The 27,500-nt window shown below is 45.4% G+C and overlaps 1 protein-coding gene across 1 annotated transcript in view; it reads left to right on the top strand.

The window, feature by feature from the left end:
- Positions 1-27,500, top strand: part of adamts17 (ADAM metallopeptidase with thrombospondin type 1 motif, 17) — a gene marked incomplete at its 5' end in the record, with an annotated part of 135,570 nt that overhangs the window by 68,092 nt on the left and 39,978 nt on the right. Inside the window, 6 exons of the mRNA XM_083662099.1 lie at positions 4,556-4,696; positions 8,879-9,029; positions 13,918-14,019; positions 17,486-17,631; positions 17,828-17,997; positions 21,383-21,510. Coding sequence (XP_083518225.1) covers positions 4,556-4,696; positions 8,879-9,029; positions 13,918-14,019; positions 17,486-17,631; positions 17,828-17,997; positions 21,383-21,510 — 838 coding nt within the window. The remainder of the gene's footprint in view (positions 1-4,555; positions 4,697-8,878; positions 9,030-13,917; positions 14,020-17,485; positions 17,632-17,827; positions 17,998-21,382; positions 21,511-27,500) is intronic.

The raw sequence follows: 27,500 nt of genomic DNA, 5'->3' as shown, positions 1-27,500 counted from the left end.
ACCAAGAGCAGCCAATTCCGCAACTGTGGAGTGGGGGCGTGCCTTCGAAGGTCTGGAGTCAGGCTACGATGTTGCCAAAGTCGTTGAGTAATCGCGTTAAATAATTGTGATTTCAATATCAGTGAAAAACAATCGAGTGAGCAGCAGCCCTAATATGCAATGCATGCTGGTACGATACAACACGAGATACGTTTGTTTATATCCGACATAGCCAGGTTTAGCCTTTTTTAGCAACCTCTCGGGTAATGATCGGTATGCATTTCAGACTCCACAGAGGTGCTGCCTTTTCTCCGTCTTGTTTTGCTCCTTATTAGTTACACACTACGTGATAACCATCAGTAACAGAAACAAGCCCACCATGTCTGGCACAGTCTCTCTGCCTGTGTCACAACAATAAGATGATATTTTTTTTACATAAACATGTTATTTGATGCTACTTTTTTTACACCTTTTCTGTGTTATTTCTGCTGATCGGCGCCAAGCTCGGGCTGATTATTTTCTCACTCCGTGTGGTGTTGCAACGAGGTGTCTGTTAATTCTGGAAACCTATCTTACTGCAGCATATCTCGCATAAAGCCTTCATTGACAGCCCAGCAGCCACACAGAGCTCAGGCCAAATGCAGCTGGAAACAATGCCAGCGTTGGATTAGCCTTTAGCAGCTCTGTGGCTGTGCCAGGCCCATCACCATCACACCTTTCATCAGGGCAGCTCAGCCCCAGGGCCAGGAGAGCTAACGAGCTGGCAGATAGCCTGTCTGACTGCTGTTCATGTACACGTGTGTGTACACACACGCACACACACACACGGACACACACACGCACACACACACGGACACACACGGACACACACATGCGCGTGCACGCACACACACAGACACACACACACAGACACACACACACACACGGACACACACACATGGACACACGCACACACACGTGCACGCACACACACACACTAGCTACTAGCTAGCTAGCCAGTATAGTTGTCTTAAGCTGTGTTCACACCAAGATATTTATTTTTCTCTCTGCCGCTTGATTCAACCCTTTGGAATCGCTCTGTCGCTGTGTTTAAATCGCTCGTCAACAGACACGAGAATTGACGGACATCTGGGGGCTATAGCGTTACGCAATGTCATGATGTTTGTCCACTACGAGCCACCGTAGTTGTTTACAAGCTAAGCCTATCAGTGTGCTCCTAACGCAAGCTCCATACCGGTAGTACAGACTTCACTTCATGTCAGCTGTCAGCCTGTCAATCAGCTGTCAATGCGGTTTGTTGCCACACAATAAACCAGCGGTTTGTTCCAAGCCAGTGTGATCCTTGACTCACTCTCACACGGCAGCCAATCAGCGTTGAACAGCGAGCGACTGATGCCAGCGATATTTCGCTCGAGTTGGGATAATTCATCTCGGGCGACGAGCGAATTTTCGCCCTATCGCTCTGTCTCTGTCGCTGTCACCCTGAATGGGTGAATGTAGGCACATTGTAAAGCGCTTTGGATAAAAGCGCTATATAAATGCTCATTCTAGCATGGCTGTGCTTTTTACTACAGTAAATTCACACATTTGAAAACTGCGACAGTTCAAACAACTTTAACACTACATACATTCTACATCAGACTCTGATGTATAATAGGCGGTGGGCATCTTACTGTTGGGTGAAGAGAGCTCTAGCCTCATTCGGCCTGGCCCAGTTGGATCTATTCCCTTCCTCTGAAAGCCATGTCTTCTCCTCCACAGTGGACGTGGACAAATATAAGTCCTGATATGTAATTTTATATTGCTTTCATTTAAACGGGGAAAGGAAGAGTCTACACTCGTCATTTATTAGTTTCTGAATTGCTGCCTGCAGTTCAGACTGGGTTGTTGTTTTTAATTTGCAAATGTAGGTCATGGCTTTGGGAGGAAACACACGCGCACACACACACACACACACACGCACGCACGCACACACACACACACACACACACACACACACACACACACACACACACACACACACACACACACACACACACACACACACACACACACACACACACACACACACACACACACACACACACACACACACACACACACACACACACAGTAACTCAGCCCAAGTGGAGTCCTCCCTGTTTCAACACACTCTTCTCTCTCTCTGTCTATCTCGCCCCATCTCTCCCTCTCTCTCGCTCTGTCTCTCCCCCCCTCTCTCCCTCTTTCCCTTTCTCTCTCGCTCTCTCTCTCTCTCACACACACACACACACACACACACACACACACACACACACACACACACACATGCAATGGGCGAGAGATCCCTTGCTGTCAGAGCTTCCCTGAGGCAGTGGCTTTCCTCTGTGAATATGTTGCAGGTGTGTTAAGATGTGCTGCTGGGTGCAGTGTACCACTCCTCCCTGGTGTTGTATGTGACTGCACTGCAGGTGCAGTGTACATTACCACTCCTCCCTGGTGTTGTATGTGACTGCACTGCAGGTGCAGTGTACCGCTCCTCCCTGGTGTTGTATGTGACTGCACTGCAGGTGCAGTGTACCACTCCTCCCTGGTGTTGTATGTGACTGCAGTGCAGGTGCAGTGTACCACTCCTCCCTGGTGTTGTATGTGACTGCACTGCAGGTGCAGTGTACCACTCCTCCCTGGTGTTGTATGTGACTGCACTGCAGGTGCAGTGTACCACTCCTCCTTGGTGTTGTATGTGACTGCACTGCAGGTGCAGTGTACCGCTCCTCCCTGGTGTTGTATGTGACTGCACTGCAGGTGCAGAGGCTCCTCCTTGGTGTTGTATGCGAGTGCACTGCAGGTGTGTGCTAAATTAAAATGTAAACCTTGCGTTCCCTGACGGATTGTGTTTGTAGTGTATCTTGTTTTTCCATATTTTCTAGAGAGAGTTATCAGATAAAACAACAGAATTACTCAGTTGAGCTTTGGGACAAAAATGCAGCCAGGGAGATTCGTGATGATAACAATATTTTGGGGCTGAAATACTCTCCTTGTGGTTCCACCCAGATGTTTGGTAAGGTTTGGCAAGCAGGTTCTTTTCATATTTCTTCTTTCTTCATATCCTTCCCCAGCACATGCTTCCTCCGATACATGTGCAGTCGCCAACCGGTTCTTTTCACCTGACAGCGAGGGGTTTCACCAGCAGGACGTATCGTGTTCCCCCCCTCTCTCCTTCCTTTGCTATAAAGCCTAGTTCCTCATTGCGCGGCTCGCGTCCCCCCCCCCCCCCGCTCTCCCCAAAATTTCAATAAACCTTTATGGCATATTATTACAATACAACAATACTGGTGTTGACAGTAATAGAAGGTGCTAAATCATTCAAAACAATAAGCATTTTGCTTTTAGGAGTATTGTGCCAGCGTGCAGCACTGTTCCAAAACTGTCAGGCTTGGTGTAAGACATGTGGATTTATGCGCGGATAGTTGATGGCCAAGACACACTTGGTAAACTGAAGTCTCGATGAGTAGGAACGCTGAGGAACTTGATAGCTGGGTCTGCAAGGTTCGAAGTTGGGGAACTGTTGCAGAAGGTTGCCGTGATATTAGTTTATGGACAACTGCAGAGGACCTGCAGAACCGAACCTTTATAGATCCCGAATATGACATCACCTTGTGTTATGACATCACCAGCGAGACCATCCGAAAGGCATGATTGAGACACTTATGAATCATGACATCATCAGTGAGTGAACTATGACATCACAGTAGGAATGATGACATCACAGTAGGAATGATGACATCATCCTAACAAAAACGTGTCAACGTGTGTCATTGCCTGGGAAACGCACATCCCATAATACAACTGTTCGCATCGCATCCCATAATAGTATGATGATACTTGGGATGCCATTGCGAACATAGATGTGAACAGGTTAGCTAAAACTTTAGCGTCGCCAGCGATGACCCCCACCGTTGCAGTCAGGGTACGTTTCGAAATCCCTCCAGGCCTGAAAGATTTTCTAGGGGAAACTGGTATATATGTGTGTGTGTGTGTGTGTGTGTGTGTGTGTGTGTGTGTGTGTGTGTGTGTGTGTGTGTGTGTGTGTGTGTGTGTAAAACAATAAAACACAAAAAAATGGTAGGCAGATGTGCTTGGTTGGGGTGGCTTTTGGTGTTTTGCGGTAAAAGTGGCTCTCCTATTGACTTTGTCCTGCCAGTGCGGCTCTCATCGAAGAAATAGTGAGGATCACTGCTATAAAGCATCATAGACTGGCAAGCTGTTTACTGACCTCACCTCAGAGGATTTCTGGCTGTTGAATTCCACAAAATTCCAATAGGGGCCGCCAACGTGGCTCGATTTGTATTGTACATTACATTCTTAGTTGTTTTGTCCTGTTTTTATGTCTTTGTTATGTGTATGATATGGGAAACTGAGTGCTGCTTTATCTATTTAAGGTGTCTTGTTTCATCATTCCTCTGCTCAAATTGCCTTAAAAGTGCATCCATGACCTCCACAGGGACACAATTCCCTCACTGCCTTAATCGAGAACGAGATCTTGTTTTTTTTTAATATAATACTTACTGTAAGTGTCCCTTTTCTCTCTCCGTAGTATGGGAATGAGCCACGACGACGACCACGCCACTTGCACCGGCCACTCCCACATCATGTCCGGCGAATGGGTGAAAGGCAGGAACCCGAGCGACCTCTCCTGGTCCTCCTGTAGCCGCGACGACCTGGAGAACTTCCTCAGGTGAGAGACAGATACGACTTGTGGGCAGTGTTGTAGTGGAGTCGGACTTGGAGTATGAGTCCTGGACACATTTTCAGGACTTGTGTGACTCGACTTGGATTCGAGCATTCATGCGTTCCGACTTGGAAGTTTGAAACTTGGACTCGGACTTGTTAATCGATTTGTTGGTCTTTTGTAATAGGCCCTAATAATTTGGCGTAAGATATTGATAGCTATATTAATACAGTGTTTCCCCTAGAAAAATGTTCAGGCCTGGAGGGATTTTCGAAACGTACCCCCCGACCGCAACGGCGGGGCCCCTCGCTGGCGACGCTGTCCGCACGCTGGCACAATGCTCCTAAAAGCAAAATGCTTATTGTTTTGAATGATTTGGCATCTTCTATTACTGTCATCAACACTGTCAACAACAGCATTGTTGTATTGTGATAATGTGCCATAAAGGTTTATTGAAATTTTGGGGAGAGCAGGAAAAAAAAAAAATCTAAAACAGGCCCGCCAGGCCTGTAGAATGTTAGGGGAAACACTGTAATACCATTGTGTGCAAGGGCAGGCATCTGTGTTCCACCTACATGTGGATTCACGCTCATGTTCGGTAACTCCGGACTCAGGCAGTAAGGAGTCGACTCAGACTCTCCGACTTGGACTCAAACACCGGGGACTCGAGACTTGACTCGGATATAGTGACTTGACCACAGGACTTGACACTGACTTGACACTGACTGTGGCTAAATGCTGTGGTCAAAACGTGTACACTGTGTTAGACTGTGCTTAGTCTTTGTTGCTCTCAATGGCTGACTGACTGTGGTGATACTGGGAAGCTCCCAGTGTGTGTATGAATGTGAAGAAGAAGGCAGGGAGGTTCTGAGAAAGATCACGGAGCTGCTCACTCCACTTTCCCTGGAGAAATAAAGGTTCAACAAAAATCTACTTTTCGGACTCTGCCAAAGGGATGATGCTTTCTTTCACTGCCCTCCTTTCTCTTGCTGTCCTTTCTCTATGTCTCTCTCTCTCCCTCGCTCTCTCTCTCTCTCTCTCACACACGCACACACACACACACACACACACACACACCGTTGAGCTGCCAAGTGGGTCTGAGAGTGTCAGTATGTTGGCAGAACCCCTCCGTGGGCCCAGGCCCGGTACAAGCTGCAGCAGTGGGAGTCTATGGTGGCCTGTTTAACTATAGCATAATGTCAGAAGAATGGAAAATCTAAGTCACTCCTCGGTCGGCTCAGCCAAAAGCCACTCTGTTCCAGCTTCTGATTGAATTCTTGCATTGCACATAGGATAGAAGAGCGAATGTGACTTTACAAAGTCACGCACGCACACACACACACACACACACACACGCACGCGCACACGCACACGCACACACACACACACGCACACGCACACGCACACGCACACACGCACGCACACACACACACACACACACACACACACACACACCTTAGTGTAACAATCTCTCATGCCTACAGTATCAGCCAATCATTCCATTGGCGTTGCTAGTTGGAGTTGGAGTTCCTGAGTGACTTTGAAGGCTATAAGACTTTGGGGTTTGGGGGGGGGGGGGGGAGCTTGGTAGGTCCTGCCCATTTGCCTGACAGACAGCCACTGGGGCCAATCTTATCGTGCGTTCACACACCAAATAGCTTCACTCGTGCGAGTTTGCTCGCGCAAATTACAGTAATTCACCAAAGTTGCAAAATGTCAACTCAAGCGATGAGGTGAAAAGGAGACAGGGAACCAGGAAGTGGTAACATCCGGGTCTCAGGACTCCTAAGGTCCTCCTCCGTAATCCACGAGGTGTCTGATGCCTTGAGTCTCTGCGAGGTCACCCGAGGCTTTGACGGGTGTGGTTTCGTTTTCACGTGAATGCGTTTTGGCTCGACTGATTACATCTAGAACTAGACGACAGGTCATTCTGGTATAAATGCACGCAAAGCCACGTCGCCAAAGTGGTTTAGCAGATTGGAAATCAACGCGAGCTTCGCTAATTCCAATTTGCGCACGTCCACACCTGTCACTCAATGCTGCCCCGGGCCGATGGGATGTCAGAAATCGGATATACACAGTAAGTTGCGTTGAAAAGACTGGCGTAACTGAGACCGTCGTGGGGGACATCTGCTGGTTGATACTGTGTCAAGAATCTAGGAGGGGTGTGAAGCAGTTCAGTATAGACCCTTTTCACAGCAGCCATTTTGAGGTGTCAAAGCAGGGTGAACACAGGTGTAACCAATAACATGAATTAAGGTTCCGTTCCATTTAGCTTACACTGATTGTGGTCTAATGGGTATTGTGTGAGCGATATTGAGAATGTTCATTGGAGTGTTTTGGGAAACAAGATACTGTACAGGCTCATGGTGCGTTTCGCCCTCTAGAGGCCATGTGGCAAAGCGCATCTGACTGACTGACTGACCGACCGACTGCCTATGATGTACTGTACCGTATAATTAACTCAAAGGTGGATTCATGGCATACAGTTACAGTGACAGCTGTTGCATTCAAAGGCCCTGGGAGAATAGCTCAAACTGTATGCAGTAAGATGATTTTGATGATCCATGTCTCTGTGAAAAGCAAGGATAAAACCAGAGGAAAGCATAGCCTGAGATTCCACAGCCCTCCGTCAACAAACCTGAGTGCTTGGGAGAGTGAAGGGGTTAGCTCAGGTTATATACACTGTGATGAGATGACACAGCAGAACAACCCCGTCACCAGAAAGTGAAAGAGGAGACGGGAACAGGGGGAGATTTGAATCACGTGTAGTGGAGATGTGTGTAGTGGAGATGTGTGTAGTGGAGATGTGTGTAGGAAGCGAACAGCGGAGAGAGAAGTCATACAAACAAATGAGAGTGGTGACCTTTTGTGGTCCCCTGTGAGAGTAGCTCCTCCGGCTTTTTGTTTTCTTTGTTTTCTTCTTTGCATTTTTCCCCGACATGCACGAGATGCATTAGCATGATTATGCAAAACACATCACAGATAGACTCCGTGACCTTAGAGAGGCTGCATAAGACGAGCCTGCTGGGGCTGATGCCGAAGAGAACTAGGTGTTAGGTCTTTAAGCAGTTCAAAACAGAAACTGACCACAAGGCGAGTCTAGTCTACTTACCAGAAAAACTATTTTGATCTGGATGACGGTAGAATAAGTAAGGGTTAATGCACGAGGTGGAGGCGTGAACCATCTGAGGTGCAGCCGCAAAGTCCCATTAATTTCTGATCAAGGACACCTCGAAGTGCATTAACCCGCTTAAATCACAAGCATTACCATCCCGTCTGCTTCTCACGCAATGGAAACGTCCTTCCCTGCTCCAGTAAATAGGACGACCCTTGGATAGCAGTTAACAACGGGGGTAATATAGTCAACTCATCTTAGAACACTTTGGCTCAGAGCCAGAAAGCTAACGTTAAACAGCTTTCTGCACTTATGCTGTGCATGTTCATTGGGGGTGGTTAGATGGATACCGTAAAAACAAGCAAGGCTAATTGGGTGTTAGGGTGTAGGATAAAATAGTAGGATAAAAATTGTCCTGCTGGACAATAAGGCATTGTGATACTGTTTGAGACAGAAACAAACGCCACATAGACACCACACATTACAAAGACATTGTGACACTGTTTGAAACATAAACAAACATCACATAGACACCACACATTACAAAGACATTGTGATACTGTTTGAGACAGAAACAAACACCACATAGACACCACACATTACAAAGACATTGTGATACTGTTTGAGACAGAAACAAACGCCACATAGACACCACACATTACAAAGACATTGTGACACTGTTTGAGACAGAAACGAGCACCACATAGACACCACACATTACAAAGACATTGTGATACTGTTTGAGACAGAAACAAACACCACATAGACACCACACATTACAAAGACATTGTGATACTGTTTGAGACAGAAATGAGCACCACATAGACACCACACATTACAAGGGAGCCTTTGCCTCGGCTCTTGTGTGCTTTGATGTCGGCATCAGCACTCCTCTCCATCTGTTTTCAACATAACAACTAACACGATTGTATAAATCATTTTCTAATGTAAAGGTCTCTTCTTTTTGTGATTCAAATGTGAGACAGTGGAAAAAGGGAAAACAACAGGAATCAAATAGCGGACTGATAAGCACACGCTATGAATTATTCTTTCCTATGTGTTTGAGACAGGACCAAAGGCAGTGCTTGCCTGCTGCATACGGACCCCAGGAGCCGGTACCAGGTCCGGCTGCCTCCCAAGCTGCCCGGCATGCACTACAGTGTGGACGAACAGTGCCAGATCCTGTTTGGCACCAACGCCACCTTCTGCAACGACATGGAGGTAACGGACATTCTTGTTTGTGCTGCTATTCGAAAACTTCCCAGGTTTCTTCCCAGGAGTGCTAAAGTCACGCCCTCTTCCGGGTTAGGAATATGCACCAAGGGATTTCATCCGCCATTCATTTGTCTCGTACAATATACGTCACACCAACATGGGGGAGAGAAAATTATGACGTTACTTACGCAACTGGTTGTGTGCAGTCTTTCTGATTTAGAAGTTATAGTGCAACAGTTTTACGACAAAGTTTCTTGACTTCTAAAGTCATCTTTTAAATCGACAAACATCTATATGTGGGCCTACCTCATGGCACAATTCCAACGGGATAAAGAAATGATTGTCTCTCGTCATTCACCACCATTCATATTTTTCCCCGCGGCTGATTCGCTTAGGGCCCGACCGGAAGGGGAGGGACTTTGGCTCTCGATATTCCCCCCTATGATAGATATCCCCCATTCTCAGGCCACTTTATTATGTTTAAAGTCAGTTGAGAAGGTCTTTCCTCTGTTGTCTGGATGATTGATTTACCAACTCGCTCCCCTCTTTGATCTCCTTCACTCCTCGTCTCCTCACTCCTCGTCTCCTCACTCCTCGTCTCTGTCTTCTGGCTGCGGTTGCTATAGTGACTAGGCAAACGCATCATCACAGAATGCCAGGTGCTGATAGGCCACTTAGGATGGATGTAGCCCATGGGTATAACTGTTGGATCGCTTTTCTTTCGCTCTTGGGTGAACCACAGCGAGGGTTAGAGCCATATATCAGTTTGATGGTGTATCAGTTGTGTGTGTCTTTGTATTGTTTATTGGTCTACTGTCCATAAACTCTGTAACTGTTAGCCCGGGCCTCTATTGCATCTAGGGGAGTCTGCTAGATGCTCCCAGCCTGCCCCAGAGGTCCCTCACAAGGTTTCTTCCCCCTCCAGGGGTGGGGCACGGTGGCACAGTGGTAGCGTTATCACGTCGCAGCAAGAAGGTCCTGGGTTCGATTCCCGCCCTGGGACGTTGTGGGCCCTGAGGGTGTGTCCCCTTTCCCCATGTCCTCAGTGCCTAGGGCCCAGGTGGGGTCAACAAAAAGGGCATTTCTGTGTGGAGTTTGCATGTTCTCCCTGTGATCCCCCTGGGGTTTCCTCCAGATAGGAACCCCCCGCTAAAAAAATGGTTTCTTTCCCCTTCCCCCTCTACAACAATAGGTATGTTTTAGTTTAGTTTAGTTTAGTTTAGTTTAGCTTAGCTTAGTTCTAGGGGCAAGTTCTGAGGGATGCTGGTAGGTAAGGATAGTCTAGGCTAGGCTGTAGATTAGCTAGACTAGTATGCAACAGCGCCGTTTCTCTGCGGTGTGGATTTGGATTTGACTGGATCCGACGCTGATTGGCTGAAGGACTGCCTACTTCCCTCTCTTCTCTTGCCATGCTTGTTTTTTAGATGCTTTATATACGTTCTGTTTATTGATTGTGGTTCGCGAGAACTACTTAGACACGTCCTCTGTCAAGTCCTCTGACACATGCTTGTGGATTAGGCCTATACAAATAAACCTGACTTGACTTGACTATCTAGGCCTGATACTGATACTGGCCTTATTGGCCTCGTCCCCATAGTCTAAATGTTGATTCAGAGGCTTTTCTCCTCTGACAACAATGCGATTCTGCGATTAACACTGCATACTTGTAATGTTTTGGCATGAAAATGTCTCCCCTGTGAATTTGATGCTTGTCTATTGAAACCCAAACACATGATTTTAGGGTTAGCAGCTACGTTTTGTGATTTTGGACCTATGGTGATTGATGATTTTGCTTGATTGTTGTGTCATGCACACAAAGTGGCCGACCCCTCATGGGTTTACCAGACGCACATCTTTGCGCTGCAGTGGTCCAAACACTTTGACACATCTCATTTCACCACAAAACCACATGTCATTAATACAGCTTGGTTCTGAAACAAGATATTCTTCTTTCCCAGGCCCGACACATACAAACTCAGCTACAAAAAAAGTTCCCGTCTTAAAGTATAACTCAATTTTCTCATAATCATCTACTTAACAGAGGTCATTTTTACTAAAAGAATACATTTCTAACATCATCGTAAACGGGACGGTAAAACAAGAAATTAACCTCCTCTTCAATCTCCCCAAGCTCACACAACAAATAAAGTATAATATCCTCCTCTGGAAAAGCAGAAAACCCCCTGCTGTCCTGGTCATTGCTTCCCCCCTTCCCCTTTCCCCGCCGCTCTGGGGAGAGTTGTAGACTAGCACATGCTTCCTCCGATACATGTGCAGTCGCCAGCCGCTTCTTTTCACATGACAGCGAGGAGTTTCACCGGCAGGATGTAGCACGTGGGAGGATCACGCTATTCCCCCCCTCGGTTCCCTTCCCTCCCCGAACAGGCGCCCCGACCAACCAGAGGAGGCGCAAGGGTGCAGCGACCAGGGCTAATACCCCACGGGGCTTCCCACCCGCAGACACGGCCAATTGTGTCTAATGTCTCACCAAGCCCAGAAGTACTGCTACTGGGAATTGAACCCGGGTCTCCGCGGTCGGTGGTAGGCGAGTGCATTTGGCAGCTTCATTTGAAGAGTATCAGTATCAAATCTCCCATGTTGGTTTAACCCTACCCACAACCATTAGCCGGAAAAGGCCTCAGCCGACCTCAGATCAGTATCTAATCCGGCAAACGGTCTCCCAAAACACTTCTGTCACCACTATGTGCTTAAAGGATGCCGAGGTGGAGGAGCCCTGCTTCTGCCGCTTAACTGAAACGTGTTGACAAAATCACCGCCGAGCGGACGAGGAGCGTGGCTGTCTGCGCAGGCAGGTAAACATGACTGATGGAGACGCCGCAGAGGGACGAGCGAGATAACACCGTGGAAAACGTTGTTGTATTTATTGCTGCTTGTCAGCCCCGAACATGCAGGGTCACGTCCTCATCGTGTCGGCAATAAATAATATGTTACCAATGTGCCAAGACGTTTGCTCTCCGGGGGAGCAAGATCTCGACAATTGTACCCCCCACATTCGCCGTGGTTTCAATCTCTCTCTCTCTCACACTCTCTCTTATTTATTTACTTATTTACTTATTTATCTATTTATTTATTTATTTATAATTGAAAAAATGGGCTGGGGTCTGATGAATTCCTCACAGAATGACGTGCCAAGTGTAACATCGGAGCAGCTGTACAGTGTGAGGTCTTGATAAGGACATGAAAATGCTGCTAACTCCCACCAGCAGCAGCAGGCTGGAAGTTGTTATTGAGGAGATGTGGGAGGGAGGAGTTGTGACTGTGTGGGTGCAATTAAAGTTTTCACCCTCTCCTCTTGCGCCTTTTATCATGTGGAGCCTTCCTGTTTTCAATTATTTTATGAGTTGTTGTTTTCTTTTATTTGATGTTGTTCACTGGGTATTATTTTATGACTTGTTTGCTTTTTATTTGATGTTGTTCACTGGATATTATTTTACGACTTGTTTGCTCTTGTTTGATGTTGTTCACGGGATTTTCTCAGAATCGCTCGGAAACCCGGATAGAGAGGCAAAGTGAACGTCACTTCCTGTTTCAGCGCTGTACCAGAGATTCTTTCATCCGCCAATTATTTTCCCATAGACATTTCGTAAAATGCTTATAAAAAGAGTTTTACTGGTTCAAACCAAACGGTTCAGCGAACGCTATAATCAGGAGAGACCATAGAACATTTCGCTCGGACCAAAACTAAAAAAAACAACGTCGAAAAAATATGTTCTTCAAACCCGCATTTTTTTTAACGTTTTGGTCAGAGTGAAATGTTATGCGATCTCTCCTGTTTCTAAATATATCTGTACCGTTTGGTTTGAACCAGTAAAACTCTTTTTATAAGCATTTTGCGAAATGTCTATGGGAAAATAAATGGCGGATGAAAATCTCTGGTACAGTGCTGAAGCAGGAAGTGACGTTCCACTTTGGCTCTCTATTGGGGATTCTCTGTGCCCTAAGCTAAAAGCAGCTTTGCTCTTGTCCATTTGCTCCAGCTAAGACGGCATAACTTTTTTTATTTTGACATGTATTTATTCAATGTATTCAGGATATTAGCCTGCTCTGTTTTGCATTTGAACATGAATAAATCATTCGCTCGTACTGTCGAGAGACATTGTTACAGAGGCGATTGGCAGCCTCGAGGCTACACCACATTGCATTGAACAGTGTGTGACAACTGCGACATAATTGGAGAGAAATCTGCTGGATTACTTTACGGCACCAAAATAGGAAGACAGAGCTGTTCTTCCAGAGCACACAGCTAAAGGTTTTACAGTTTCTGGAAGCTTACTGTAAAATCTGAATGCAGTAAATCACACTTAATATCCTCGATAGATGCATTTTCTGTAATTAATGCAAGCAGGATGTACTTTGCAATACTAATGAAACCTCCAATTTGCATCTGGGCCTTGAAACACATAGACTAATTTGTAATGTTTGGTTTTTACAAAATTGTAAATTTAACATCCCTATGGATACAACGTTTATGGACAAAAATACTTATTATCCTTATCTATAAATACACAGACCTGCTTGTAAATAAAGTACAACACAGACAGAGACACACATTTCTAAGTCAACAAGTATGTTTTGTAGCTGTTTAAGTGGTTGTGCAACATGTAGTAGTTAGTCGGTATTTTGAAGTCAACAACATGTCATTCTTGACATTTTCCCCGTCTTCTCTCTCTGTTTTTAGTGGTAAAATGCCTGAGATTCCAGCCGTAACGTTAGGGCCGTTGGTTATTGAAGTCTGATATTGTAGGTTGCTGAAGCATGAATACACCTGTTATTGACATAGGAAACAGACACGTGTTGAGCGTTCAGCCGGTAATTTGTTCGCTAAATCTAATAGTAATATTCCGACTAACAGATGGAGCGGTTTTGTTCACAGCACCTGATGTGCGCTGGCCTGTGGTGTTTGGTGGAGGGAGATACATCCTGCAAAACCAAGCTGGACCCTCCTCTGGATGGGACAGAGTGTGGAGCTGACAAGGTAAAATTATTATTAATTAATGTATTAATCTATTAATGTATTTATTATTATTATTATTATTATTATTATTATTATTATTATTATTGGTATTATTATTTGATCATTCCTGATTAATTCCTCCTAACAGTATATTTCAAATAAACAGTCGAAATGAACTCTAAATGAAGTGATGTGATGCAACCCAATCGCCAGAATATAATGCCGGCACTGTACATTTCTAGAATCCACAGAAAAGTAGAATACAAACATTTCTGAACAAAAATACATTGCATATCGTCGCTGTCGTTCCAGGACCTCGAATCTCCAAAACAGCAACTTGTCAGGAAGTTAAAAAAACCTGTTTGCTCTTAAAATACTGAACCAAACGTCGTCAAAGTTGGCACGTCTTAATTATAGTTAGTTTCCCACTGAATGTGTCATTACTTTATTAATATCTTACCTGGATAAGCTCAAATGATGTTTATATTATCAGTCCGAGTTGGAAGCACTTTCTCCCGGCCAGTCAAGCGGGAGAGAGTCGTATGCTCATGCACGAGCCCCAAGCTCTGGGCCGCGGGCGCGCGCAGCAGCAGCAGCAGTGCTCTGAGCCTCTCATGGCCGAGGCGGGGGCTTTCGCATGGGATGAGAACAGTCTGACATAACGTAGCGTTAACGTTACTTTATTCTCATCAGAAAACACTCCGATTTGCATGTTAAAACAAGTTTGCAGCCTAGGAATAACTGGAAAACATTTGATTGACCTATTAACGTCAGAGGAAGCCAGGATTAGTCAAAACGATATGAGAAATACACAGCACGTCTGCCGTGTGACTTTTCCGGGTTTATTGTCCTGCGTGGTGCGGTACAGACGGAGGTAGGGGACTAATTTCGAGGTTTGACTGACAGATTGAGGGCGAATGGCGTTACGAGATTTACTCACAAGCTAGTTTTAATGCTTTTCCATTGGTTGCATTTGATAAAAACCACACAGAGACGTGAAGGGTGACCAATGGCACTGATTTATGACAAAAAGTAAAAAAGGGAAAAAGGGACATTTGAGGTCCTGGAACGACATGTGGCATTTTATGTCTACAATCTCAACATCAATTCTGCCTTTCCAACGTTAAACTCAAGTCAAACAAATTGGTTAGGTTTAGGCAACAAAGTGACTTTGTTAGGTTCAGGCAACTTGGCTAAGCCCCATTATGTAACTCTAGTACCTTAATATAGCAGCTTTTTAATCATTTTGATGGTACAGTGACTTCTAATAGGGAGAATGGCAGCTCTGAAGGCCTGCTCCTGCACTTTTGCTGGCTGCATCCTGGAGCGGCTTGACAGTGTCAAGTTTCCTGGAACTTTTTAATCCATTTCCTGCACAGCTCCTTCAAAATTAAGTTTTCCGCTGTCAAACGACCGGTGCTTTTATTTGTGAAGTACAGTATGTAAAGGAAGTGAAACGTGTTTCGCTTGCTAGCTTGATTAGCGATGCGATTAGGTACTTCTCTCACTGATACAAGTGGAGGCGAGAACATTTGGGGATATTTGGAACAATTGCCTACAGCAAACCAGTTATAAATACTGCAGAAAGGTAAGCAAAGTGGAGAGTATAAGCAGAAACAGTCAAATATAAGGCTGATATCTGAATGTACAAACAGGGAAGTGTAGCATTTAGGTGGGGGCGCAGTTTCCCCCAAATAGTAAAACTACAGAATGGCGCTTTAAGGTTAGGGTTATGGTTTGGGTCGGGGTTAAAAGCGAAAGTAGAAACACAACATGCCTTGCTCGGGAGTCAAACTGGCACTCTCTTGCTTGTAAGACGCGGATGCTAGGTCCACCAATTGCACCCGTACAGTACTTTAGGCGCGGTACTTCGATATGAGTCATCAGTCATTCACGTGAATATTAGTTATACACGTCGTTAGACTATGACTATGACGTGTATAACGTTAATATTCGCGTGTCTAGAAATGTGATAGGAAATGTATTTTCATCCAGAAATGTTCATACCGTAATTTACATTTTTACGTTGTTTCTCGAAACGTACAATGCTGACATTTTATTCTGGCGACTGGGCAGTGTGATAATATAATAATAATAATAGGAGTGGGTTTGCTTGCCTGGAAACTCGACATCACTTTGCTCTAACTGGGCGAACATGTGCACAAACAAAATTATGATGTGTTCCAACCGATGCATTCCAAGCGGTTGGTTTATTGAGCATTTATATGGCTATTAGACTCTAATGTTCTATTAAATGGATTATCAAAGATTTATCCCGCCCTCCTTATGCCAAATGGAACTTCACTGGCAACGGTCAAGTCTGTTTGATGAGCCACATCAAGTCAAACTTTATTTGCACAGCAGCACATTGCAGGGAAATACAATATATAGCTATGAAAACAAAACTGCATACACTATGTGGAGAAAACATACATAGTGAAGAAATATTATGAGGTGATATGACCCATTTTTAAACTCACACACACACACACACACACACACACACACACACACACACACACACACACACACACACACACACACACACACACACACACACATACGGTATATATATTTATTTATTTGTATATGTCGATACTGTAGATGTTTTTACACTTTGATCTGCATCTGTGTCCCTGTATGAGCATCAGATTTAGGAAGTAACTCAGTACAAATACTTTGTTACTGTACTTAAGTAATAATAATTGATTGGATCTATATACCTTTCTTTATTTTATATTATAAAATATATATTATATATATATATTATAATATATATATTATATATTTATGTATATACCTTTATATACCTTTGATACAGAATAAATTCAAGTAGTTCTTGAGTCAGAGATTCGACTTACTTGAATATATTTAGTATGATTTGAAGGTGTCATGAGAGCAAGAGAATGCAACTATAGCACAATGTGCAGGGTTACATTGTCTCTTGGAAGAGACAGAGATGGATACAAAGTGTCTTATGAGGTGCCACGACGCAAACGCTGAGAGCTGACATCATAATACTGTAGATCAGTTGATACAGAGGCGTAGTTACAGTGAGTACAGTACAGTACGTTAGTGGCACAGAGATTCTAGCATTCTAGCTCTATACTGCATCAATTTCAGACATTTATGTTATGATGGGTGACAGCTTTTCCCATCTCTGATTCATTTTAATTATGCCATAATGCTTGTGTGTGTGTGTGTGTGTGTGTGTGTGCGCGTGTGTGTGTGTGTGTGTGTGTGTGTGTGTGCGTGCGTGCCTGCGTGCCTGCGTGTGTGTGTGTGTGTGCGCGCGTGTGTGTGCGTGTGTGTGTGTGCGCGTGTGTGTGTGTGTGTGTGTGTGCGTGCGTGTGTGTGTGTGTGTGTGTGTGTGCGTGCGTGCGTGCGTGCCTGCGTGTGTGTGTGTGTGTGTGTGTGTGTGTGTGTGTGTGCGTGTGTGTGTGTGTGTGTGTGTGTGTGTGTGTGTGTGCGTGTGTGTGTCTGTCAGTGGTGCAGGGCAGGAGAGTGTGTGAGTAAGACTCCCATCCCGCAGCATGTGGACGGGGACTGGAGCTCGTGGAGCCAGTGGAGCATGTGCAGCAGGACCTGCGGCACCGGAGCCCAGTTCAGACAGAGGAAGTGTGACAACCCTCCGTACGTCACCTGTGGTCCCATCGCAACATCTCTAGTCTCTAGTCTCTAGTCTCTAGTCTCTAGTTTAGCAGTGGGCTTGACGGTGATCAAATATAGATTTAAGTAAAGATTACCTGCTGTGTTTGCAAACCATGGCATGATGTGTGTGTGTGTGTGTGTGTGTGTGTGTGTGTGTGTGTGTGTGTGTTGTAAGTAGGCCTGGCCCAGGTGGTCGACACTGTCAGAAGACCAGTGTGGAGCATAAGGCCTGCGAAGGTCCTCCCTGCCCCAAGGGGGCGCCGAGCTTCAGAGACCTGCAGTGTCTCTCCTTCGACCGACACGCCAGCAAGAAGAAGATGGGCATTCTCACCGCTGTTATTAACGACGGTGAGACATGCACACACGCACACACACACGCACGCACGCACGCACACACACACACACACACACTATATATTATTGAATATTGAAAACCGTATCCTGTCCTCTGATATATATGTTTTCATAGTAATCATCCTCACTCACTGAACCAGCTTGGATAGGAAATGGTAGAGAAAAGTTGACTTTAACGTTTATCCATTAAAAGTCTGACAAGAACATTGCACATCACTGGTTTCCTGATCACTCACAGGAGAGGGAAGGACTCTTTCTGATTTATGGAGGGGACCAACTGCCAAATGTGGGGGGTGTAACAGAATAGTAATAAAAAACAGGCATGCACTCGAGGAGTAATAAGCAAAGTAAAGCCATTACATTTGAAAAGAGGAACACTGATCACCGTCTCTCAACTGATATTCAAAAACAGTAGAAGACAAATAGAATATAAATAAGAATAGAGCAAAATGTCGGGTATTAACAATTTCAACTCTAGGGCATCCAGGTAGTGCAGCGGTCTCACCTCTGGCTTGGTTGGTCCATACAGTCACAATTGGCCGTGTCTGTGGGTGGGAAGGCGGATTAAGGGTATGAGTCCTGGTCGCTGCACTAGCGCCTCCTCTGGTTGGTTGGGGCGCCTATTTGGGGGGAAGGGAACTGGGGGAACAGCGTCATCCCCCCCATGATGCGCTACGTCCTGTCGGTGAAACGCCGGAGGAGTCCTCGCTGTCAGGTGTAAAGAAACGGCTGCCGACTGCACATGTATCAGAGGAAGCATGTGCTAGTCTACAACTCTCCCCAGATTGGCATAGGGGGGTGGAGCAAGTTAACGACTGGGACAGCAGGGTGGAATTGGCCAAGTACAATTGGGGAGAAAACGAAATTTTCAATACATCTGACATGTTACACTGTAACATGTCAGATGCTACATACTGTAACAGTTACAGTATGTAGAAATCTAGAAATGAAAAGTGTGAGGGGGGGGCGATAATTAGAGCATTCTGAGGGTGTGCAAAGCATGAACAGTGGATCAGACTGAGCCAAAAAAGTCATAATAATTAAAAATGCGTGCCATATGAAAACACGGCGCAGATATGAAACATATGCAGGACGATATGAGGGCAACATGTGTGGATTTGCAGCTCAATAGACGGGGTGTGCAAAGCGTGGGTCTGGTTGTTACAGCCACGACGCATTGTATTTAAACTATTCACCTTATTGAGTCTATATAGTCTACAGATGTAGGTGGATGTCGATTATAAATATGTTTTCATACCCAACTGGGCTTTAACAGTGTACAGGCTGGATCCCAGGCAATCCCCCTGACCTTTGACCTCTTACTTTCATTTTTTGATTTCCTACCCAAAACGGACTGCTGCGCGTCCAAGCAGACACGCCTTTATCCACGGCTGCCAACTGGGTCGCCTCTCAGCCTGCAAGAGGCCATTCCCTCCATGCTCTGCCCTTTCATCAGCATTCCTTCCTTCCTTCCTTGCTTGCTTCCTTGCTTCCTTTCCTCTTGCTCGTTGCTTTGGAGTCAGCTGAGGCCAGCCGTGTGTCTGTCTGCTGTAGTTGCTGATATACAGTATAATTCTCACCATGTCACTAGCAAAATGATGCTGCCTGTCAACACTGTGATGTAATGCCAACAGTCGAACGTCCCTGTCAGCACCTCTCCGCTTATTAACTATGGTTCGGCCCATATGGGATTACCGCCTATTTAGCCATACTAGGGCAAGTTGCGCAAATGAGCCAGTCCTTTGCAGAAACGCAGTAGTAGCTCCCTCTGCTGGGCGGCCGTGATAAAGCAGCCTGTCTGTGTTTGTTCGCAGGCTCCGTTTAGGCTATCGGCTTGTCGCGCGCTTTTCCGACTCTCTCCGCTGTCGCCGTGTCCCTCTCCCCGCGCCACCAACGGGGCATGAAGTGACATCACCGCCAGGAATCATGGCCGACGCAGTTCCTTCTCTCGATCAGGCGTACAGTAAATACAATAAATAACAATAACCGGAGAGCAGAGCGAGCTGCGATATCGTCTTGATATCGTAAATCAGCTCCATAAAGAATCATAGAAAGGAAGTGGGGAAATGAAGGCAACATGGGCGCCAACTGGCGTACGCAACACGTGGACACTTGGTTCATCTGTAACGTATTAAAATACCAACCGCTCGCAGAAGCCACTGGTGCATGCAGATACAACTGCAAAACCATTGCCTTCATCTCTGGCAGTTTTACGGCATGTGCACAAGATGTGTGTGTGGAAATAGCTGGACTGGGAAAAAAAGTAAAAAAAAAAGTGCTAAACACAGAGCTAAATACTGCTCTGTCTGCCATCATAGGCAGCTACTACATTATGGAGAAGATGCTGCTGCAACCTCTCTCCATAGGCTCGTGTGAATGTTCTCTAGCCTGCTTGTATCGCTTCATTTAGTTGCCCCCATGTTTACCGTGAATACGAGACCGGAGGTTGTTTTCACGATGTGCTTGGCATTCAAGCGCGCACGTCATGATTAGTCTCGCTGGCCAGCCTCCTCTCCCTTCCGTCCGGGGAGTCTGGCGCCGCAGGTCTCCATAGTGGGATTGCGATGGGCGGCGCTTAGCGGCAGTGCCCTTGGAAAATAGTTTCCAACAATCCAACTTGCCGTTTTCAGCGTGTAGCAACGAGCTAGCGTGTAGGTTTCTGCCGTTAGCTTGCTCGCTAGTTAGCGTTGTTGTTTTCACTGAGGCGGCAGGGCACTGTTTACAGCGACACACAATGAGGAGGGAGCGGAAGCCGCTCTGATTGACATGGTCGGAGCCAATGACAGAGCTTGTAATATGCGGCTGCCACCGAAACAGTCGCTCCAATGGGAGAGCAGAGTAGAGCAGGGGAGGGTTTATCCCAGTTATGGAGACCTGCGGTGCCAGACTCCTCGGACGGAAGGGAGAGGAGGCTGGCCAGCGAGACTACGTCGTGATGAACATGCGCGGTTGACTAGAAGCCACCGAGGCTAACAATGTAGCTACCACTAGCTAGTGAGGTTAATGCAGGAAATGCAAAGGCATAACGACAGAGGAAAACAAGATGAGACTGGTTACATGTACCAAGTCATGAACGCCACATGAGGGCGCCGTTCAACTGGATTTATGTCGTGTTCACGGTAAACACGAGCCCAATTGAATGCAGCATATGTCTACAGTGTACAATGTGATAGTCAAGGTTTTCTATACTGCAGTGTGACTCTGAAATACATTTGCATTTTGATGTGATGCTCTTCACCGAAAATCCTAATAAAGCAACTCAAGTGTGTGTGTGTGTGTGTGTGTGTGTGTGTGTGTGTGTGTGTGTGTGTGTGTCTGTGTCTGTGTCTGTGTGTGTGTGTGTGTGTGTGTGTGTGTGTGTGTGTGTGTGTGTGTGCAGAGAAACCATGTGTATTGTTCTGCAGCCCAGTGGGGCGAGACGTCCCGGTGCTGATGGCCGACAGAGTGATGGACGGGACGCCCTGCGGACCCTACGAGAGCGACCTGTGTGTTAACGGCAGGTGTCAGGTACACACTCACACACACACACACACACACGCACACACACGCACACACACACACACACACACACACACACACACACACACACACACACACACATGCACACACACACACACGTCAACACCTCTTCGCTCTTGTAAAATCACTGTAAACCACAGCCTCGTATATTTCACAGAATATATATATATATATATATATATATACATATCTATCTCATATATATATATACATATCTTTTCCTCTTTCTCTAGGGACTCATATAAGGGATAATGTATTGTGAGCCGGTGATTACTGTGGAAATAATGACCGACAGGTGAATGATTGAGCCCAACGCGCAGCGGAGGGCTTAATGATTCACCTGAAGGTCATTATTTCCAGTAATCACCGGCTCAGTATACATTATCCCGCTTAGAACACAGCCTACAACTAAATCATTCAATAATCTGACAAAAACAATTATTCAAATAGATTTTTTAATAGCGTTTTCAACGACAAAGCGACCACAGCTGCAACTGGTTGGCCTAATTAGTAGTGTTTGCTGACAAAAGGCTCTTATCAACTGATTAATCCAGGTGTGGCAGAGCAGCGGTCGGTTGTCGAGAAATAATGACCGGTGAATCTTGTTGATTGACCAATCAGAATCGAGTATTCAAGAGAGCCGTGTTCTAAATATATATATATATATATATATATATATATATATATATATATATATATATATATATTAGATGTGGCACACTCTTTATGTGACACACACTCTTTTCCTCTTTCTCTTGGGACTCTTTCTCTTGTAGTTTGGGAAATGTTTCCAGAAACACTAACAGTTCTCCCTCAGTCTCTCTGTGTCTCTTGCTTATTCTAAGCTGGAACACTTGGCAGGTTCGGAGCGGCTCCGTGGTTTTAATTGGCTGCTGAGCGGAGCGAGGTCAGACCGGCGCTCCCTGTTAGTGACCATCAGCGTTATTTATAGCAGAGAGAGAGAGAGAGAGAGAGAGAGGGGGCGGAGCAGGTGGAGGCCGGGTGGGTGGATTAACAGAAGACATGAAGGGCGGTGTCACACGTAGAGGAGTGCAAATTGGGCGGGCGTCCTCGTTTGGGTGTCCCTGGGCGAGTGGGGGGTGAGGTGTCCCTGGGCGAGTAGAGATCCTAATGGTATTTCCAACACATTAGAAGTCCGGTCAAGTGGCATCAAAAGTACAACATCTGATCTACTGACTAATGCTGGGAACACACTAGAGGACGATCAGTCCAATTAGAACCATGTCCCCGACATACTGACAGCGAGGAGGTGGAGAGCTCTGGTCCCGGGTCGGACTAACAGGTCCTCCCAGGTTATCTGCGAGTGTGAGGAGTTTACAGATTCACGCTTAACCATCCCCGATCAGCTGCTACACCAGTCTGAGCCGCACGATAATATCCAACAAATCCTCTTCCAAGTTCTACATACAACTGAAGGGATTTCTTTCATCCGCCAGTCATTTTTCAATAGAGGTTTTGAAAAATCCTTTCGAGTTTTACACGGTCAAACCAAAGTGAGTCAGCTATATTCAGAATCAGGAGACCATTGGACATTTCACTCTGGGGGTGAGGTTGGGGGTGGTTAGTCTATGCTTTTTGTTTTGGTGTCTTATCTTCAGTGGAGATGCTTGGAGGTGCCTACAATTGCCTTTCACAGATGAAAATTCCAATAAGAGACTTTTTTTCTCCAAACCCATGTTTCTGATCGCATGTTCAGTAACCTTCAAGGTTTTGTTTCCATATTGATTTGAGACCTTGAAATAGTGTTAACTTTATCATCTCGCCAGGTTTCAGCAGCAGCTCCCAAGTTCAATCTCTGCAGCAGCAGCAGCCAATGTTGTGCGGAGGGAATGGAATTTCGAGGCATAGTGGAGTTGCAAAACTCAAAAAACAATAATTCGAGTGTGACACTGGTTTGTAAAGCAAAAAGACGCATCAAACTAACGTTCAGAAACGCTCCCTACGCTCCCTATGCATCACTGGGGCAATCGCGTACCACATGCATTCGCAGTCGGCAGTGGTGGAGTCGTATCCACACTACTGCCGCCTCCCCTGGCGAGGGTTGAGGAGTTTATTTGGATCTGGTGTCCCTACTACACTCAGTCTTTTGTGTTTATTTGCAAACGTTGGATGCCAGTACATTTGGGGAGGAATTCCCCCTCCCTCTGGCCAAGGAAAAGAGAGCGAGAGAGACGAGTCCAGAAAGTCAAATATGGATGCAATTATCATGACGCACATGCGCTCGCAAAAATACTGCGCTCACAATGACTCACAATGTATCCTTTACTGCGCAGGATCACTCCCAATCAATGCAATCGAAGAGCACACTGTGTGTGTGTGTGTGTGTGTGCGCGTGTGCGTGTGCGTGTGTGTGTGTGCGTGTGTGTGTGTGTGTGCGTGTGTGTGTGTGTGTGTGTGTTGTACTTCTATATTTATGGGGACCAAATGTCTTCACATTTTGCTGATCCTTCCTTCTACAAGGGGGTTAGTTGAGGATTTGGGTTTATGGTTTCAGATGACAATTAGGATTAGCTTTAGGTTAATAATGGTAACGACGTTAAGATTCAAGATTCAAGATTTTTATTGTCACTCCGTAGTACAAGTACCACGTGTGAAATTCTTGTGCTGTGGACTCCGTTTACAACATAGTACAAATATAACAGGGCATATGAGTGCAAAAACAACAAGAGACACAACAAGCAATAAGGCAGTAGAGTGATAAGACAAGTCAGAGACAGTGGCATATTCACTGCACATAGGTGCACATGTCATGTGCATACTTTGGACGTACTTAAACATTTTAAATTCGACGTATTTGACATACGGGTGCAAATAGCATATACCTAATTAAACATACAATTAAACATTAGACATACATACTGGTAGCATCTACAGTGTGGTACAGTACAGCTACTACACTATTTGTGTATGTTAAGGAGTCTCGTGGCCTGCGGGAAGAAACTGTAAGGTAAGTGTAGGTTCTGCTGGACTTGGATTAGTTTGAGGTAAGGGTTATAGGGTTTAAGCTGCGCTGCACTAGGCCGTTTTCCATACTCGGCAGCCCCAAGTGGTAACGAGGGGTAACTGTTTTGAGTTGTGAAGTCTTCGATAGAGCTCAACAGTCACGTGAATTTTCGTGACGTAAGTTCTGCATTCATTTTCACCATAGACATTTAGATAAATCCTTATATCACGAGTTTGAAGGCTGGAACCACTGCAAATAAACAGGAAAAAACTCAATAAACTTACTTAAAAGCTTACAATCAACCCCAACGATGTTGAAACATTTATTTGCATGAATCTTTGAATGGCAATAATCAACTTCTCATTCATTCCAAGGAGAGAAAAGGTTTTGTCCGAGTGAAATGTTCTATGGTCGCTCCTGATTCTGAATGTAGCTGACTCACTTGGTTTCACCAAGTACAACTATTTTTTATAAGCATTTATGAAACGTCTATGGAAAACTGAATGGTGAATGAAATCCCTTAAAGGAACACTCCGCCCATTTTCAACCAGCTTTGTATCATTAGAACATCAGTAGTATATCAGAAAACTGTAAACGGTTTTGAAGTCTGTCATTTAATTTGACAGTTATTGAGAGTTGATTTGAGTTAATGAGTTATTAATTTGAGTTAGTGTGGACCAGTGATGTCACTGGTCCACACTTTAACACTCAATAACTGTCAAATTAAATGACAGACTTCAAAACCGTTTACAGTTTTCTGATATACTACTGATGTTCTAATGATACAAAGCTGGTTGAAAATGGGCGGAGTGTTCCTTTAAGTCCCATGCCGAACCTGGAAGAGGGCGTGACTTTGGCACGCTATTGTTCATGAAATGAGATCACATGATCAGGGACACAAGGAAGCACAGACATGTGACGGGGAAACTCCAGACGACTCCAGACGACGTTCCTCGTCCAACAACGAAACCTGTTGAGCGTCCACACACTGGTTTGGTTTCCCTGGTCACTCATCGCTGTAGGAAATCAATTGACTTCCATTGACTTTGTGATGGTGCTGCTCGCACTGTGAACACATGGTAAGTTGATTTGACACTTCATGTAGGCGGAGAAGATAATCTGCCAGTGACCATACCCTAAACCAGAACTTACTTTGGGAAAATAGGGTAAATTGGGAGATAGGTTTAAGTTTAAGTTTAGTTCATGTATCGGAGGCAGCGTGTGCTTAGTCTCTCTCCCCACTCTCCCCAGATCCACAGAGGGGGTGGAGCAACGACCGGGACAGCACACGGGCCAAGTACAATAGAGAGGCAAAGTGACCGCCTACTTCCTGCTTCAGCGCTGTAGAGAGATTTTCATCCGCCATTTATTTTCCCATAGACATTTCGTAAAATGCGTATAAAAATACTTTTACTTGTTCGAACCAAACAGTTCAGATATATTTAGAAACAGGAGAGACCGCATAACATTTCCCTCATACCAAAACATAAAAAAATTGCGGATTTAAAGAAAATATTTTTTCGATGTCGTTTTTTAAGTTTTGGTCCGAGTGAAATGTTCTATGGTCTCTCCGGATTCTAAATATAGCTGAACCGTTTGGTTTGACGATGTAAAACTATTTTTATAAGCAGTTTACGAAAATGTCTATGGGAAAATAAATGGTGGATAAAAATCTCTGGTACAGTGCTGAAGCAGGAAGTAGGCGGTCACTTTGCCTCTCTATTGGGAGAAAAATGGGAGAAAATCTGTAGGAGAGGGAGGAAAAAAAGGTTAAGTTTAGGTCCCCCACCTCTGGTCTGTTCTGTCTGCTACTTTATGTGTTGGTCCATCCTGCGTTTCTGTCTTCCTGTCGTCCATCTGCTTCTCCCCGCTCGTTATTCACTTTGTCTGTCAGTCTCACGTGTCCACGTCTCTCCTCTTCTTCTTCTTCTTCTGCCAAAACCTTTGAACCTGAACGCTTTCACCTGAGGAGGAGGAAGCGCGGAGGATGGAGGCTGTGAGGAAGCAGATATCGAGGTTACAGAGGGAGGAGTAGGCGTGAATGTTTTTCTAAGCCGGGGCGTGCGAGACTCTGGCATGCTATGAAAACACTGGCAAGGAGAGAGAGAGAGAGAGAGAGGGGGGAGGAGGAGGAGGAAGCAGACAGGAAAAAAGAAGCGAAGAATATATTCAGTGAAAGCTATGAAAATACACTCCGTCTGGTCAGAGGAGGACCCTGGACGTCTGCTCGGTGGACTGACTGAGCGGGGCAGCAGAGAGGCCCCCGTAGAGCCACATGGCCCTCTGGATCAGCACAACTCCTGTGTGTGCCTGAGCGTCTGGAAGACCTGATTCAGTCAAAAAGTCCCTGTTACTCCTCAGACACAAGAATTTGGTCCACGGCCTTGTTGCTGAATCAGACGATGAATACGAATACTATGTGCAAGGACACACAGGCCAGTCTATCTGTCTTAGTGAGGACATTCACTGACACGATGATGCATTCCACTCTCCGTTTCATTTTCCTCGGACACCTTCAGAATTCATATTAGGCACGCGTGCCGGCACAGGTCCAGAGCAGGCGGTGACAGGGCCACATTTTTTAATCGGGTCATAATTTGGTTATTTCTCGCTGACATAATGATACAGCTCAAAGCATACTGTTGTAAACTTAAAGTTGATTCCAAGCACAGTGTGTGTGTGTGTGTGTGTGTATTGACATCGGCCTCTGTTGGCTTCTGACACATGCGCCCTGGCACTGACGTCCCATGATGCAACGCGTAGTCACATGACCCATTGGCATCAATATGCCACATCTCCCTCATCAAGACTTTTTTCTTTTTTTTTTCTTTTTTCAGCCAATCAGATTTCTTTGTGTCACTCTCTCCTTAATTCGAATTCTGTCAACAGCCAATCGGATTCCTTTGTTTCACTCTCTCCTTAATTCAAATTCTGTCAACAGCCAATCAGATAGCTGCTTCTACGTATGCAAATTTCCAAAATGCAGGATGGTAGGTGCAGCCCACCCTACTCT

This window comes from Poromitra crassiceps, assembly GCF_964638095.1.
Source record: "Poromitra crassiceps genome assembly, chromosome: 28".
NCBI classification, from domain to species: Eukaryota; Metazoa; Chordata; class Actinopteri; order Beryciformes; family Melamphaidae; genus Poromitra; species Poromitra crassiceps.
Note: the sequence above shows the minus strand (reverse complement) of the source record. Positions and strands in the feature narration are given on the sequence as shown.